The 15,635-nt window shown below is 33.6% G+C and overlaps 1 protein-coding gene across 1 annotated transcript in view; it reads right to left on the bottom strand.

Moving 5' to 3' along the window:
• Positions 1–5,347: 5,347 nt before the first annotated feature.
• Positions 5,348–15,635, bottom strand: part of LOC147068220 (cyclin-G-associated kinase-like) — a 34,526-nt gene continuing 24,238 nt past the window's right edge. Inside the window, 2 exon segments of the mRNA XM_085952122.1 lie at positions 5,348–5,592; positions 7,017–7,178. Of these exon segments, the coding sequence (XP_085808248.1) occupies positions 5,482–5,592; positions 7,017–7,178 (273 nt within the window). The 3' untranslated portion in view covers positions 5,348–5,481.

Genomic DNA, 15,635 nt, shown 5'->3' with positions numbered 1-15,635 from the left:
ATTATGTTACTAATCACTTTGTGCGTCCCAAAGCTGTTATTGAGAAAAAAAAATTGTGCAGCAAGACACATTTTTTGCGAAAATTGCCACCAGTGAAGGCAGTTTGATTGACTGGATACAAAAGTCATTAGTTAATTTATATTATAACATTACTCACAGCAGCGAAGGATGGAGGTGGGCTGTGGAGATCCAATATAAATAGTGCACACTAAACCTTTTCAGTCATACTTATTTGTTTTTATTAAACTAAGAATACAAATTGAAGATGGTGTTGGTTAGTTTTTAAATTTTCCCTGGCTAACCAAATCATAATAATAATACGAGGGTGGGTCAATAATTCCTTAGAAAAAAGCATTAAAACAGTTTTGATTTTTGTATTTTTTTTTTATTTCTCAACATAATCTCCTTGGAGCTCAATACACTTGGTTAGACGTTTCTCAATTTTTTTTAAACCGTCAGAAAAATAAGTTTTCGGAAGGTCCTCAAAATAAGCATTTGTCCGATCGATGACTTCTTCATTTGAAAAAAAACGTTGTCCACTTAGCCATTTTTTTAAGTTTGGGAAAAGGAAAAAGTCACTGGGGGCTAAATCTGGCGAATACGGTGGGTGGTCGACCAATTCGAACTTCAATTCTTCAATTTCAGCCATTGATCGTAAACATGTGTGAACACGGGCATTGTCCTGATGAAAGAGGATTTTTTTTCCTGTTTAAATGAGGCCGTTTTTCTTCAATTTTGTTTTTTAGCTGGTCCAATAAAGATGCATAATAATTCCCTGTTATTGTTTTTCCTTTTTCCAAATAGTCAACGAAAATAATTTCACGTGCATCCCAAAATACAGTAGCCATAACCTTACCAGCTGATTTTACGGTTTTCGCCTTCTTTGGACATGGTTTGCCTTCGCAATCCACTGCTTTGACTGTTCTTTCGTCTCGGGAGTATAGTGGTGTATCCATGTTTCATCTACAGTCACAAAGCGACGAAAATATTTATCCGGATTGCGTTGCATGAGCGACAACAGGGCTTTAGAGGCCACCACCCTATTGCGTTTATTGTCGACTGTGAGCAAACGCGGCACCCATCTTGCAGAAATATTTTTCATGCCCAATTTGTCATGTAAAATAGAAATGACGCTACCTTTTGAGATCCCTGTAACCTCAATTATCTCACTCAACTTTAATCTTCGGTCACTTAACACCATATCGTGGATTTTATTGATCATTTCTGGTGTAGTCACCTCTACAGGACGTCCTGAGCGTGGTTCATCCTTTGTTGATGTACGACCACGTTTAAATTCATTTAACCAGTTATAAATAGTTGCAAGTGAAGGAGCAGATATGCCGTGAACTAAATCCAACTCATTTTTTATTTCCTTTGCTGTTAACCCTTTTATATTAAAATGTTTAATAACAGCTCTAAACTCAATTTTCTCCATTTTCCATTTTTCCATTTTCCACAATTTTTAAATGTACGAGAAACACACAACAACCCGACCAATCTGATTGAAACTTCGCAGCATACTGAATCGGTAGTGCCGCTGCATGAAAACAAACCTCTTTCAGTACTAGTCGCGCCACCTGTCGGCTTTTCTAAGGACTTATTGACCCACCCTCGTATTATATTAGACAAAAAATATTCTTTGATTGATAAAATATCTAAAATTATGCCATTAAATCATACATAATTTTAGATATTTTATTGATACAAGAATATTTTTTATCTACTATGGTTTGGTTAGGCAGGGTTTATTTGAATTTAAAAAATTAACCAACACCATCTGCGATTTGTATTCTTAGTTCTGTAGCTGTCAGCAGATTATGGATCGGCGAAATTAAATACTGTATCTCAATTATAAATTCTTTATCCATTTCTGTAGTGTCTAATTATAGTAAAAACTAATTATAGTAAAATCAGTAAATATTATTTTATTGTTATTTCCGCGATATCTATATTTTATACAATAGTCAGCTACTCCGATGTCCATTGACGCAAATGCCATTTTAGTCGCTTACTCGATCAATAGAATTATTTACAAAGTTATAATGAAAAGAATATTATTTTGATTGTATAAATTGCAGATAATAATTCATCAATAGATCACTCGAATATAAGTTCCCGAGCTGTTAGAATCTCATTCTCCCTATAGTCCCGTCCCGCACAACATCTCATTGTACCGAGATCCGGACTTCGGACCCGTATCATAAGTATTGTATCGACCATTACGCCGCAAATAAAAACTCACTCCTGCATCCATCTTCGACTCTTTCATCATCATCATCCTCAACACCATAACCTACGACACATCGACGGCTCCCCCAGTGGCAATCTCCACATCGAACCCCACAGTTCAATGAAAACAAATAAGGATGATTGACAAAGTATGCACTATTTTTTTCGGATCTCCACCCCTCCCACGTCAATGATCACTCATTATGTATATAATATGGATGTAGAAGTTATGTACATATTTCTCTTCTATAAGATTTTGGACATTTTACAGACTGCAGACGTGCTTATATTGTATGCTGTGCAAGGTCGGCATCTGTTAAATGTTATAGGTATTAATATAGTGTTTTTGTTGACGTTGTAGGCAGTCAGGTCTAAAGTGAGTTGAAATATCAAATAAAACAAAGATTGCAACATACAATATTTTATTTTCCAATTATTATTGCCAGGCAATCATCAATTGGCCTTCACAGACACAACAATCTGTTTGCGATAAGCCATAAAATTGTCAATATCAATCACTATGCAAATAATATACAATATGTTTCCACATAATAATTCTAATGGAATGTGTAGGTCGCATGCAATGCCTTCCAAAAATATAACTACAATTCATATTAATGTTTTAATACATCACTTTTTATGTATATATTTACAATACTCTTTTAATAACCTGAAAGCTAATTTATAATTACATACTATAATCAATTTCAACTCGTTAGAATATATTATGGGGAAAGTTTGCAAACACTAAATAAAACTACAAACTAATCTGTCAATACCATTAAACATTTTGCAGTAATGCAAATTTATATATCCATGATACAAATTTTCCAATAAACATGAATAACATTTTTGTGTGATTAATGAGAAAGTTTTTTTGATATTTTTTAAGTTGTGACTCATTTAAGAGTACCTTATAAGACTTATTTTCAAATTGGGAAAAAGCCATAAACTTACGTAAGGACGAATAGAATTTAACAGCTTTCCGCTGAATAATTTCATAATACATATGACATGTTTTTTGAAAATCGTTTTTAATGTACAAAGATAGTATTTAATAACTACCTGACAAATAGTTATAATTTTTTTTTTAAATGAGACACATTTTGCAAATATTATACAATGCCTGTATTGTTTTTTTTATACGATGGAAAAAAATCTTATGATAAATTGGGATAAGTATATTGCGGTCCTGATAGCAGGTGTAAATATTTCTATTTGCGGATTCATTAACTACCGTCATAATTATCTAAATAAAAAGTATGTTTAATTACGTAAGTATTGTGTAAAATAGAGAATAGAAACTTACAGCGCCATGATGGAGCCTTTGTAGATTTTAATCACCCATGTGCACGTAAACATAATCTGAATACCGTATAGTCCAGGCATGTCTAACTTCAAGTTGGCTGTTTTCAGATGTGTCACTTTAAATACAAGTTTGCATGTTTGCAAATAGCAAAAATTGAACGTTATAAATTTCTAATAGATTGAATGAGAAGAGTTGATGTAAATTTGAAAAGGACACGGTGTTCTTTGGAAAGAGTTTTATAAATATTGTCTTTTGTATGCTACAAAAATGAAAAGCAATAAATTATATACAATAAAATAAATATCTAATAATCTAGCCTTTGCTAGACTGAACAAGTCAACTGTAAGAAATTTCCCAAAGTGAGTTGTAAACTGGTCCTTATAAAATATAAAAATTCTAATAGTACAAAGTATGTACAACCGAAGTCATTAAATATCACATAATTTTCAGATTACCTTCCTTATATTTTGGATCTAGGACGATTTGACACTGCCAAATAGATAACGGCACTGCTATAGATTAATAAAATACGTGAAGAAATACATGCATTTTATTCATCTGCACATGTCCGTTGACGGCTTCAAATCAACTCATAAGGCAATGAAAATTATTAATTGCACGCTCTTTGAGATTAATTTAAATAAAGCATGCAAAATCAATACATACTTCATAATATAATGGATTGCGAAAATTAAAATACCAATCTACCAGGTGTGTACATTTTGGGAAATTCTGATAGGTACTATGTATATATAATAGATACATTACACATGGCACCTTCAAAGGGGTTGAGATTCTTATATTCATACATAATCTCACTGACTAATGAACAGGTAATATCATTAATAAGTATTACTATTGCACTACATGTACTACTATTGCAGGCATTTTTATTAGTTATAGGCATGGCACGCCAGTGAGTAATTGTCTGGTTTTCAGAGAAGTAAACCAATTTTTATGAACTATTTATTATGTTTGACGAGAGAGAGGCATATATTCTGTTCTATGTTTAAAGAATAAAATTGATAAAATCTAAAATAATTAGGTAATAGGAAAATTATTATGCCGAGAAATTAGTACAAATAAACAAAACTGCAAAGTTAATGCAGGTAAAAAGTAAATAGCGCATATTACTTAAACAAAAAGTTAGCACGATTTTTAAAGTTATAATGGTATAAAAACATCACAGTTAATGAAAAAGTTTTAACAAACAAATTAATATTCATCCTATTACGACGAGGGTTAGATACGCTGTTTAAAAATAATACAAGTAAATCTTAAAAATAAGACGATCTTAAAAGTTATTACTTATTAATGATTAAATGCAAACCACTGTCTCATTGCTGTATTTTAGGACGAACTATGGGTCAGGATAAAGATTAACTACAATAATCCGGCAATTATAATCAAAAGTTTATCGATATCTTTACACTGCTCGAGGGAAATTTGGGTCATATGACTTAATCAGTTAAAAGAGATCTGGCGTCAATTTCTTTTTGGTAGGTATATGACTTGTATAATTGCATTAAATTTATACAAAACAAATACATATTCATTTTTAAATGATTTAGTAACATTAGAAGCACTGAGATTATTCTCACAAAGTATCCCCCATTGGCGTAATAATATCTTCATCAAAAGACAGATAGGGTCCTAATTATTTAAGTATGGATTGATATTTTTGAAGATACTTTATTGAAACAGCCATCATAATTTAGTAGGTAGGCAATAAATCACAATTACATTTATTTAGTCAGCTTCTGATTACTAGCTTTTCGGTTCATAAAAATATGAATAGTAAAAAAATATGATACAAAATAATACTACTTAACATAATCCATTCTAGAAAATTATAATTAAAGGTTCAGTTCTATATTTGGAAAGAATATAATATAATATTATGAATATAATACAATAGTAAGTTAATCGAATAGTAATAGAATTTATGACTGGAACAAGTTTTGTTGTTTTTCATCACCTTCAAAATCACTCCAAGCGTTATTTAATTCCATAAATATTAATTTTGCTATATTTTCATTTTCGGTGCCCATTTGCTGTAAAAGATAGATCAATATAAATTAGTTTTATTACATGTCAGATGAAACAATTTCTCTATAAAGAATTTATGTGACAAAAGATTTACAGCAAAACGTGAAAAAAAAACCCATTCGAAATTTGCATTTGACAGTTTCAGGTATAGAATCATAAATCGTCAGGTGTTCAAATTTAGAACTAAGCTCATCACAGTATAAAAAGTACTGAATGTTAATGTCAAATATTAGCATTTGGCGCCCTCACTCAGCGGACAACTTATACTGGTGGATCTATAGTACGTACATACATACAACACAGAGCAAAGCAACTTTAGACATAATTTCAATTTGGTAGCCTTTCCTTTTTTCGAAACAGAATGTTCAACATGATATCGTCACTGTTCAGGCAAAAGTCACCAACCCAAAAAACATCATTTTGAGATAGTTTGGAGACGTGAAGGAAATATCAGATTGTACTGTTTTAATGTTTTATCTACATTACACCATTTTTTCATGTCTTCTTAATAAGTTATTTAGGTTACTTTTACTTTTTGATGCTAATTAATACATCTGTAATGTTTTGGAAAGAGGCAAGATGGCTGAAATGTGGTTTGGTGATTTTTGCTTGTTAATTATCTGGACCAAAGCGATCTTATTATGACAAACTAAAATAACTATTCCTGGTTAGTTATTGTTGCCTGTGTCATACGAGTATTAGAAATTTTCAAATGACAAATCAGTAAGTCACCATACATAGTTTAGTGACTTTTGCTTCTATGTTTATAACGAAGGATTTATTTTTTATAGTGTCAATAATATCTATCCGCTTATAATGACTTATGCTTGTTAAGATTTTATCGAAAGTCATTCAGTGAAAATCAAATAATTCGGATTTACAATTTCGAACTGTTTACTAACTAATGTACCGTGGTGACTTTTGCATCTTAAAGAACATAATTTTACGTTTCGGATGACATACTCAACTCAGAACTGCCTTTTTGAGGGTTGGTGACTTTTGCCTGAACGGTGACGATATAATTAACAGATTGTCATCTTTGCTAAGTAGCCCTCATTTGAGGTAATAACAAAAATTGATAAGTCACAGATATGGGAAATCTAATAAAAAATACTTTCATATTCTATGTGCAATTTCACACAATAATATTATGTAACAATCTATAATTTCTAAAGCACCCCAAAATCACACAAAAAAATCTTTAAAAACGTAATGATGAACAGAATTATTTAAAGTGATATAAATATGTTACCACCGGCTAATAAAAATAATTATGCATTTATTATCATTCTAGTTTTTAGTCGATTTTTGTTATTAGACACATCATTCTTTTGGTATTTAAATCAAAGATGGTTTTATTCTACTATAAATAAATGATAAAAGTAAAACTAACAAGTATGCATATATATATTTTTCAAAATGTCATTACCTTATCAGGATGAATAGCAAGGCATGCCCGGCGGTAAGCCTTACGAACATCACCTGGTCCTACGAGGGCACCCATATCACATCGAGTCCAGCGACAGTTCTCCCACACGACTGTGTGAAGTGAGCACAGGAGAGCTCGAATATTTGACTTTTTACCTTCAGTCTAGGTAGGCAACATGAAACGGGACAAAAAATTATATGCAATAAATGACAGGTAAATAACGACAAAGAAACTGATGTTAGTTCTACCAAATATGTGGAATAATTTAAAATATATATTGTATAATATAATATATCGCACCCCCGCAACTAAGCCGCCACAAGTCCAAAATTACGTGTTTTGAGTTAATTACTACGTTTCACTGTCTATCGTTCATAGTATATGTACCGAAAATTTCACATCTGTAAGTCATCAAATTCAAGTCAAAAATTCATTCAATATCTAAATATATTTCAAAAATACAGTACAGAAATGCAAAAGGTAAAAACTTCAAAGCTGATTTTCTCTGTTTGACGTTTTTTGGATTGTGGCAGTTTAGTTGCGAGGGTGCGATATGTGTAAAAAGTAATTTGTCTTGATGTGTGGACAATATATTTCTGTGAGGATCTTAGAGAACTAGATACGAAAGTTCTGAGGAAGATTTTTAAAAGGGACCCTGGATACTATAATGAGGAGCTGTACAGCATGTACAAATCGAAAATCTTCATTGACGGTGAAAAGGTTACCGCATTGCATTCGAAGATAATCGATAACTAGCACTACCACGACTAGTCAGCCTTGACGGAACCTAAATATTATGAAAATGATGCTAAAAAAGGGACAGATGGGCTATCATTTAAATTAGCTACAAGTCAATTCACATTATTATTGCCCAGATATGTCAAAATCAAGAAGCACTTCAATGCAATTTTGGATTCACTCAAAAAGCAAATTCTAACGGTTATTAAATGTACATACATTCAAGATAAAGATGGATGGATGTTATCATTATATTAATTACTACATTCATACAAGACCATTTCGAAAATGAAACATGTTTGACTTGTACAGGAATAAAATTCAAGAATCCACATTATGTATAATGCAAATGTATGATATTTATCGTCATTTAGCCAGCGAAAGGACAAAATTAATGGGTAGCCAAGTAGATTGAAACAATTTATTTAGAATAAAAAAGATCCTAAATGAGAATCGCATATTATCATATTATACGTACAAATCTCAACTGTCAAAGATGGTTGCTATAAGCAATGGTGCTGTTTCAATGTGCCAACTTACATAACACTAATAGTTAAAAAAAGCGCGGCGCTACTTTCAGGACTATAAAATATTTTAAATATGTGGTTATGCGTTGCAATTATTTGATGTGATAACTATATTATGAGCTGCAATGAAATCCAAATATCGTTCCCGTTTAGTAGAAAAGAGCACTTTGTGCTAATAAACAAGCACATCCATCGCATGAAAAATAAATGAATATAATATAAGTAGTAAAACCTTGTTTATTTTTATAATTAAGTTTTTTTTTCATTTTTGCATTAGTACATTTATGGCTGTTTAAAAAGGTGTCTGTATTATTTAACCCTCCTCCCGCTAACGGCATCTAGAAATGCCCATGATAGTTAAACCGTTCACCGCTAAGGGCATCCAGAAGTGCCCATAAGTTTCTACCTCCGTATTTTCGTAATTCGGCGAGTAATACAGTCGAAATTTGTTTGAAAAACTAGCTGGGTTATTCCTTTACTGACATCTGTGACTTTTTTTCAATAAGACTTTTTAGATAATTCGAAATTAAGCAAAGACACATACCCTGTCGATATTGGAGTAAAACAGATTTCCAATGATTGGTTTCAAAATTTACCGCTAGTTGCTTTGCGCAATTTGCGCCGGCGCGAATTGATGTTAATGATCTCATACATGAAATCGGCTAGTGCGGTGATAATTTTCAACAGTCGATTGCTTTCGTGTTGTGATTGATACATTTCAAAGTTTTTTACGGTTTTCTATAAAATTATTATTGATGCGCCATTCTGTTAATAATTAATTATGTGCGTTAATTCTTTAAATGAAAAGTGATTTTATGAATTAAATCAGTGGTTGTAAAGTGAAAACGAAATTATTAACACATAAATAATTTAAAATTCCTATAATAAATCTTTTGTACTGTATGGAAATACATACGAAAAATTGAGAATAAGTAAATAATAATCTGTAAAATATTTAAATTTAAATTAAAAAATGTAGAATAGATTTTCAAAATTCACGGCCACTCATTTTTATTTCAAGGAAAGTGATGATTAAAATTCTTCTCATTTTAGTCGAATAAAGAACTAAGATTAAAATTTAATATTATTGTGTAGTGAATTAAAACTTTAAATTTCCTCAAAACTGTTAAGTTATAATAGCATATTTAGTGTTTAAATAAAAATGTCTATCCCTGATGTTGAATGTTTGGATTCGGACTATGAGATGGAAAGTGATAATGAAGAAGCTGCGCTAGTAGAACATCCCGACGATGTTGACGAGCCTTCCAATATAGGCAGTGATGAAGGAGTGGCTGAACCGTCTACCAGTGCAGCACCAGACAGTTTACTCCAATCGTGGACTGCGGGTCCCTTCGTGCCGATCACATACGATTTTGATAGTTTCAACTCAGGCGTTAACCCTAGTGTACAGCTCAATGAAAATTCCACAGAAATGGAATTTTTTCGTCATTTTCTTAACAAAACAATAATGAATACCATAGTTAACCATACAAATAATTACCGCAACCATATGCTCAACACACAAGCCCACACTCCGAATGCAAGGATCCATGCCTGGTATGATACATGCCCAGAAGAGATGTATGTTTTTTATGCTGTATCAATGTTGATGACAAGAAATCGCCATCTCACAATTGAAGAACATTGGAGTGCTGATCCATTATTAAATTCTAAAATATTTGGCCAAACTATGATAAGAGATCGGTATGAGTTGATTCTACAAATGCTACATTACTCTGATACCCAAATCCCTACTGGAGATCGTCTTTATAAAGTGCGCTCACTTCTTGACCACTGCAGAAAAATATTCAAAGAAACAATGCTACCAAACGAAAATCTCTGCATCGACGAAAGTATCATTGTTTTTAAAGGGAGATTAATATTCAAACAATTTATACCGTCAAAAAGACATAGGTTTGGAATCAAATTATTTGTGATTTGTGATGTGGAAACCGGTTATATTTTAGACTTTATTATTTATTGTGGTGTAGAAACCGAAATAAGTGATAGTGAACTTTTGGGAATATCTGGGGCTGTTGTCACCACTTTGATGAAGGATTATTTTGGTAAAGGGCATAAACTATTTTGTGATAATTGGTACAGCAGCCCAGAATTATTTCAGTTTCTACATAAAAAAAAGACAAATGCTTGCGGCACGGTACGTAAAACACGAAAGTCAATGCCAAAATTTGATAAACTGAAGAAAGGACAAGTAAAATCTCTTAACCGTGGCCCATTGCTCGTGTTAAAATGGCATGATAGGCGGGAAGTGCATATGATCAGTACCATGCACGATGACTCCATGGTACCGACAGATAAAATTAATAGGGCCACAGGACAACCCATTATAAAACCACAATGCGTTGTGGATTATACGAGGGTGGGTCAATAAGTCCTTAGAAAAGCCGACAGGTGGCGCGACTAGTACTGTAAGCGGTTTGTTTTCATGCAGCGGCACTACCGATTCAGTATGCTGCGAAGTTTCAATCAGATTGGTCGGGTTGTTGTGTGTTTCTCGTACATTTAAAAAAAAAAAATGCTTGTGGAAAATGGAAAAATGGAAAATGGAGAAAATTGAGGTTAGAGCTGTTATTAAACATTTTAATATAAAAGGGTTAACAGCAAAGGAAATAAAAAATGAGTTGGATTTAGTTCACGGCATATCTGCTCCTTCACTTGCAACTATTTATAACTGGTTAAATGAATTTAAACGTGGTCGTACATCAACAAAGGATGAACCACGCTCAGGACGTCCTGTAGAGGTGACTACACCAGAAATGATCAATCAAATCCACGATATGGTGTTAAGTGACCGAAGATTAAAGTTGAGTGAGATAATTGAGGTTACAGGGATCTCAAAAGGTAGCGTCATTTCTATTTTACATGACAAATTGGGCATGAAAAATATTTCTGCAAGATGGGTGCCGCGTTTGCTCACAGTCGACAATAAACGCAATAGGGTGGTGGCCTCTAAAGCCCTGTTGTCGCTCATGCAACGCAATCCGGATGAATTTTTTCGTCGCTTTGTGAATGTAGATGAAACATGGATACACCACTATACTTCCGAGACGAAAGAACAGTCAAAGCAGTGGATTGCGAAGGCAAACCATGTCCAAAGAAGGCGAAAACCGTAAAATCAGCTGGTAAGGTTATGGCTACTGTATTTTGGGATGCACGTGAAATTATTTTCGTTGACTATTTGGAAAAAGGAAAAAAAAATAACAGGGGATTATTATGCATCTTTATTGGACCAGCTAAAAAACAAAATTGAAGAAAAACGGCCTCATTTAACCTGGCACTCGCGGGCTATTGTAGTATGACGAATTCACTCTCCGCGGTGACGGTTTTTGTTTAATTTAACTTCTGTGTTTCATAATAAAAATGGTAATAAAAAATGAGTTTTATGGCTCTTTAGGCGCCTAGACATGTTCAGATTATTTTACAACATTAAAAAACCGTAATAAATCAGTCATAATGTCAAAAATATCCGAAGAAATTAATTCTATACAAAGACTCACCATTTAGAAGATTTCCGCCATTTTGTTTTATGTATATGGAGCACTGCAAGGCTTGTATTTTGTTATTCGTCACGCTCGTGCTTGACGCGAGTATAGAAACACTTCACAAATGGTAATAAAATCACACATAATGTTTTTTCCCTGAGTAGGGTCGTAAATATAGCACAATAATTTTAGACTAAACAAACTTTTAGGCAGACACTTAAACAGCTATTAAATATTATTACTGAGTTACATATTTATTTTTACTTTTCACATTTAAAATTGTTTTGAAGAGTGGTAGATTTTATAACACGGACTGAGACATAAAGCCACATTGCAAATACAACACATATATCTAGATAGAGATGTTTTTTTTTTATTAATTTTTGAATTTCCGCACACATGACAGCGTCTTCTGGGCTTTTTATTATTTGCCGTGGGCGGAATGTGTTCCGGCAAATGATCTGTTAAAGTTCTAGGTAACAACCTCAATGGATTTTCACTAGTCGATGGTCTGGGTTGTGGAGTTTTCGTGATTTTCACAGCGTACTTAGCAACTAATTGTTTTATCACGACTAACTGAAATTCTCCTAAAGTTTTTTTACTACCAGTAACAGATTTATACATATAGAATGAATTTAATAAATAGAGGTCAATCATGTGAAATGCTACTTTTTTGTACCATTTCACAGATTTCCTCATGCACGACAAGCTGCTGAGCATCATGTCGGCCTTGTCGACAGTCCCCATATTTTTATTATACTCTAAGATGCACTTTGGCTTCATAATGGGTTCTCCGGTTCTAAAATTAGTTTTACCGGTTGGACCGAAGGAGTCATCGTGCATGGTTGTAAGCATGTGGACATCTCTTCTGTCACACCATTTGAGAGCCAACAGTGGGCTTTTTGACTTTGCCTCTGTCTCCCCCTTTTTCAGCTTTTTGAAGCATGGCATTTCTTTGCGATTCTTACGTAAAGTCCCACAAGCATTGGTTTTATTTTCATGGAGGTGTTTGAATAACTGTGGACCGGTGTACCAGTTATCGCACCACAACGAATGCCCTTTGCCCAGATACTCGGTCAGCAGCGTTGTCACAACAGCTCCGGAAATTCCAAAGTTTTGGCTATCCACTATGTCTGTCCCGTCACCACAATAAATAATAAAATCTAAAATATAACCCGTCATAACGTCACACAGCACGAACATTTTGATACCGAAACGATGACGCTTCGATGGAATAAATTGTTTAAAAATAAGTCTCCCTTTAAAAACAATAATGCTCTCATCGATACAGAGATTTTGATGCGGAATCATCGTGTCTTTGAAAATTTTGCGTGTATGCTCTAAAAGTAACCTAATTTTATTTAGTCTATCTGAGGTAACACTTGTTGGATCGGAAAAATGGAGCATTTGGAGCAATAACTCATATCGGTCTCTAGGCATTGTCTGACCGAAAATGGGTGCACTTAAAAAACAATCCGTACTCCAGTGTTCTTCTAGTGACAAATGTTTGTTTCGTGTCATGAGCATTGACACCGCAAAAAATGCATATAATTCTGATACAGTTGTATCGATCCAATTATGAGAACGTGATTTTGGTCCAAGTTCTTGAGTATTATATTGATAGTGAAAAAAAATGTTTGTTTGTTGGACTACCTTCAACATTATATCACGGTTTAAAAAATGTTCAAAAAAAAGACACTCAGGCGAAGTCTCAGTCAAATCGCTGTTTGCTATGCCGGATTGAAAATCATCAAACTCATACACGATCGGGACATGGGGTCCGGATGTCCATGTTCTCAAGTGTTCAATTGGCTCTTCTGATATATCTACATCACTGAGGTCAGATGGTTCCAATTCTTCTTCAGACATTTCGTAATCGGAGTCCAATTCCTCACTTAAACCAGCCATATTGAAGTTTGAAAAAAGTTTTCAACCAAACACTCACACGATAAAAAAGGTAAAATAGTCCAAAAAAATATAGTCAAAACACCTTATAACAGTTTAATACACATGAATGGAATAGTTAAAAACACATAAACAATAACACAGACAAAATATTTATAATAAAATTCACACAATACAACAGATCGCGTAAAATACGTAATATTTTGTACGGAAAAACGACAAGAGCGATTCCTTGCACAGTCCTCTCACAACAGTGATAATACGCATACTGCGCAAACGCAGTAAAGTGGCAAGCCAAAATTAAATGAGCGTAGATTGACGGCCTGTCGAAGGCATGTCAAACATCGAAGTTTTAGTATTGTAACATAATTTATTTGACAATATTATATATATGTCACCGTTGGTAATGAAATAAGGCAAATTATGGTAGAGATTTCAAAATCATGCGTCATGTATATTCTACATAATCGACCGGCGCATTTTTGCGTACAACATTGGCGACAGAAGCGCTGTAGCCCCGTAGTTTTGCGCAATTTCGCGTACTACTTTCGTGACAGAAGCGGGCGCCGGGTTAAACAGGAAAAAAATCCTCTTTCATCAGGACAATGCCCGTGTTCACACATGTTTACGATCAATGGCTAAAATTGAAGAATTGAAGTTCGAATTGGTCGACCACCCACCGTATTCCCCAGATTTAGCCCCCAGTGACTTTTTCCTTTTCCCAAACTTAAAAAAATGGCTAAGTGGACAACGTTTTTTTTCAAATGAAGAAGTCATCGATCGGACAAATGCTTATTTTGAGGACCTTCCGAAAACTTATTTTTCTGACGGTTTAAAAAATATTGAGAAACGTCTAACCAAGTGTATTGAGCTCCAAGGAGATTATGTTGAGAAATAAAAAAAAAATACAAAAATAAAAACTGTTTTAATGCTTTTTTCTAAGGAATTATTGACCCACCCTCGTAATAAAAATATGGGCACGGTAGACAAAGCTGACATGATGTTGAGCAGCCTCTCGTGTATGCGAAAGAGTCTTAAGTGGTATAAAAAGGTTGGATTCCACATCATAGATTTATTTTTATTAAATAGTAGCATACTTTACAAAGTTATCACCGGTAAAAAAATTAGTTTAGCTGAATTTCAATTAAACGTAATCCGGCAATTAATCGATACATATGGCAGTGCCTCAAGACCATCGACATCACAAACTACTCGTGTAGTTAATAACCCAAAAAGAATTTTAAAAACAGAACTCCTAAGACATTTACCCCGTAAAATTCCTCCAACAGTAAATAAAACAAAACCATATCGAAGATGTCGTGTGTGTATTGCTTCAACTACTAAAGATAAAAAAAGAAAAATGACGAACATTATGTGTGAAGCATGTGATGTCGCTTTATGCTCTGTGCCCTGTTTTTATGACTACCATGACAAAATCAATTTTTGAAATATAGTTAAGCCATAAACATTAATTAGGTGTGACTGAAATATGAGACCAAGTTGTAAGGAAATAATATAACAATAACGATTGTGTGCGTTCTGTGTTGGTGTTAAAAAACGTGTGAACATTAATCATCGGCGCAAGTGTCTACCACTTATCCGGTATCATAGAGGCCACTTCACTCTGCGGTATGTACTCCAAGCGTGCTTTATTATGTATGACAGAATTTCTTAAAGCTCTGTTGCTTAATTTACGATCTTTTTGTTTATTTTCACATGCTGTAAAATTAAAAGGAATGTTTTATTATAGCTAGAGCCACTCAGTGGATTTTTAGGTACATTTTTAATGACGTTTCGGTATGATTTATGAATCGTAAAAATCGCAGCGCGCCCGAACAAGTACATGAGCGAAATTATGTCGCGATAAAAAGGTTAATGAAATAATGGGGGGAGGGAGGCGCCAAGATTAGATTTTTTAAAAGGGAGTCGTAGTAACAAAGTTTGGA

This window comes from Rhyacophila brunnea, unplaced genomic scaffold (genome assembly GCF_057557595.1).
Source record: "Rhyacophila brunnea isolate RB1 unplaced genomic scaffold, BYU_Rbru_1.0 scaffold_3, whole genome shotgun sequence".
Taxonomy (NCBI): Eukaryota; Metazoa; Arthropoda; class Insecta; order Trichoptera; family Rhyacophilidae; genus Rhyacophila; species Rhyacophila brunnea.
This window is presented reverse-complemented; position numbering and strand designations above follow the sequence as displayed.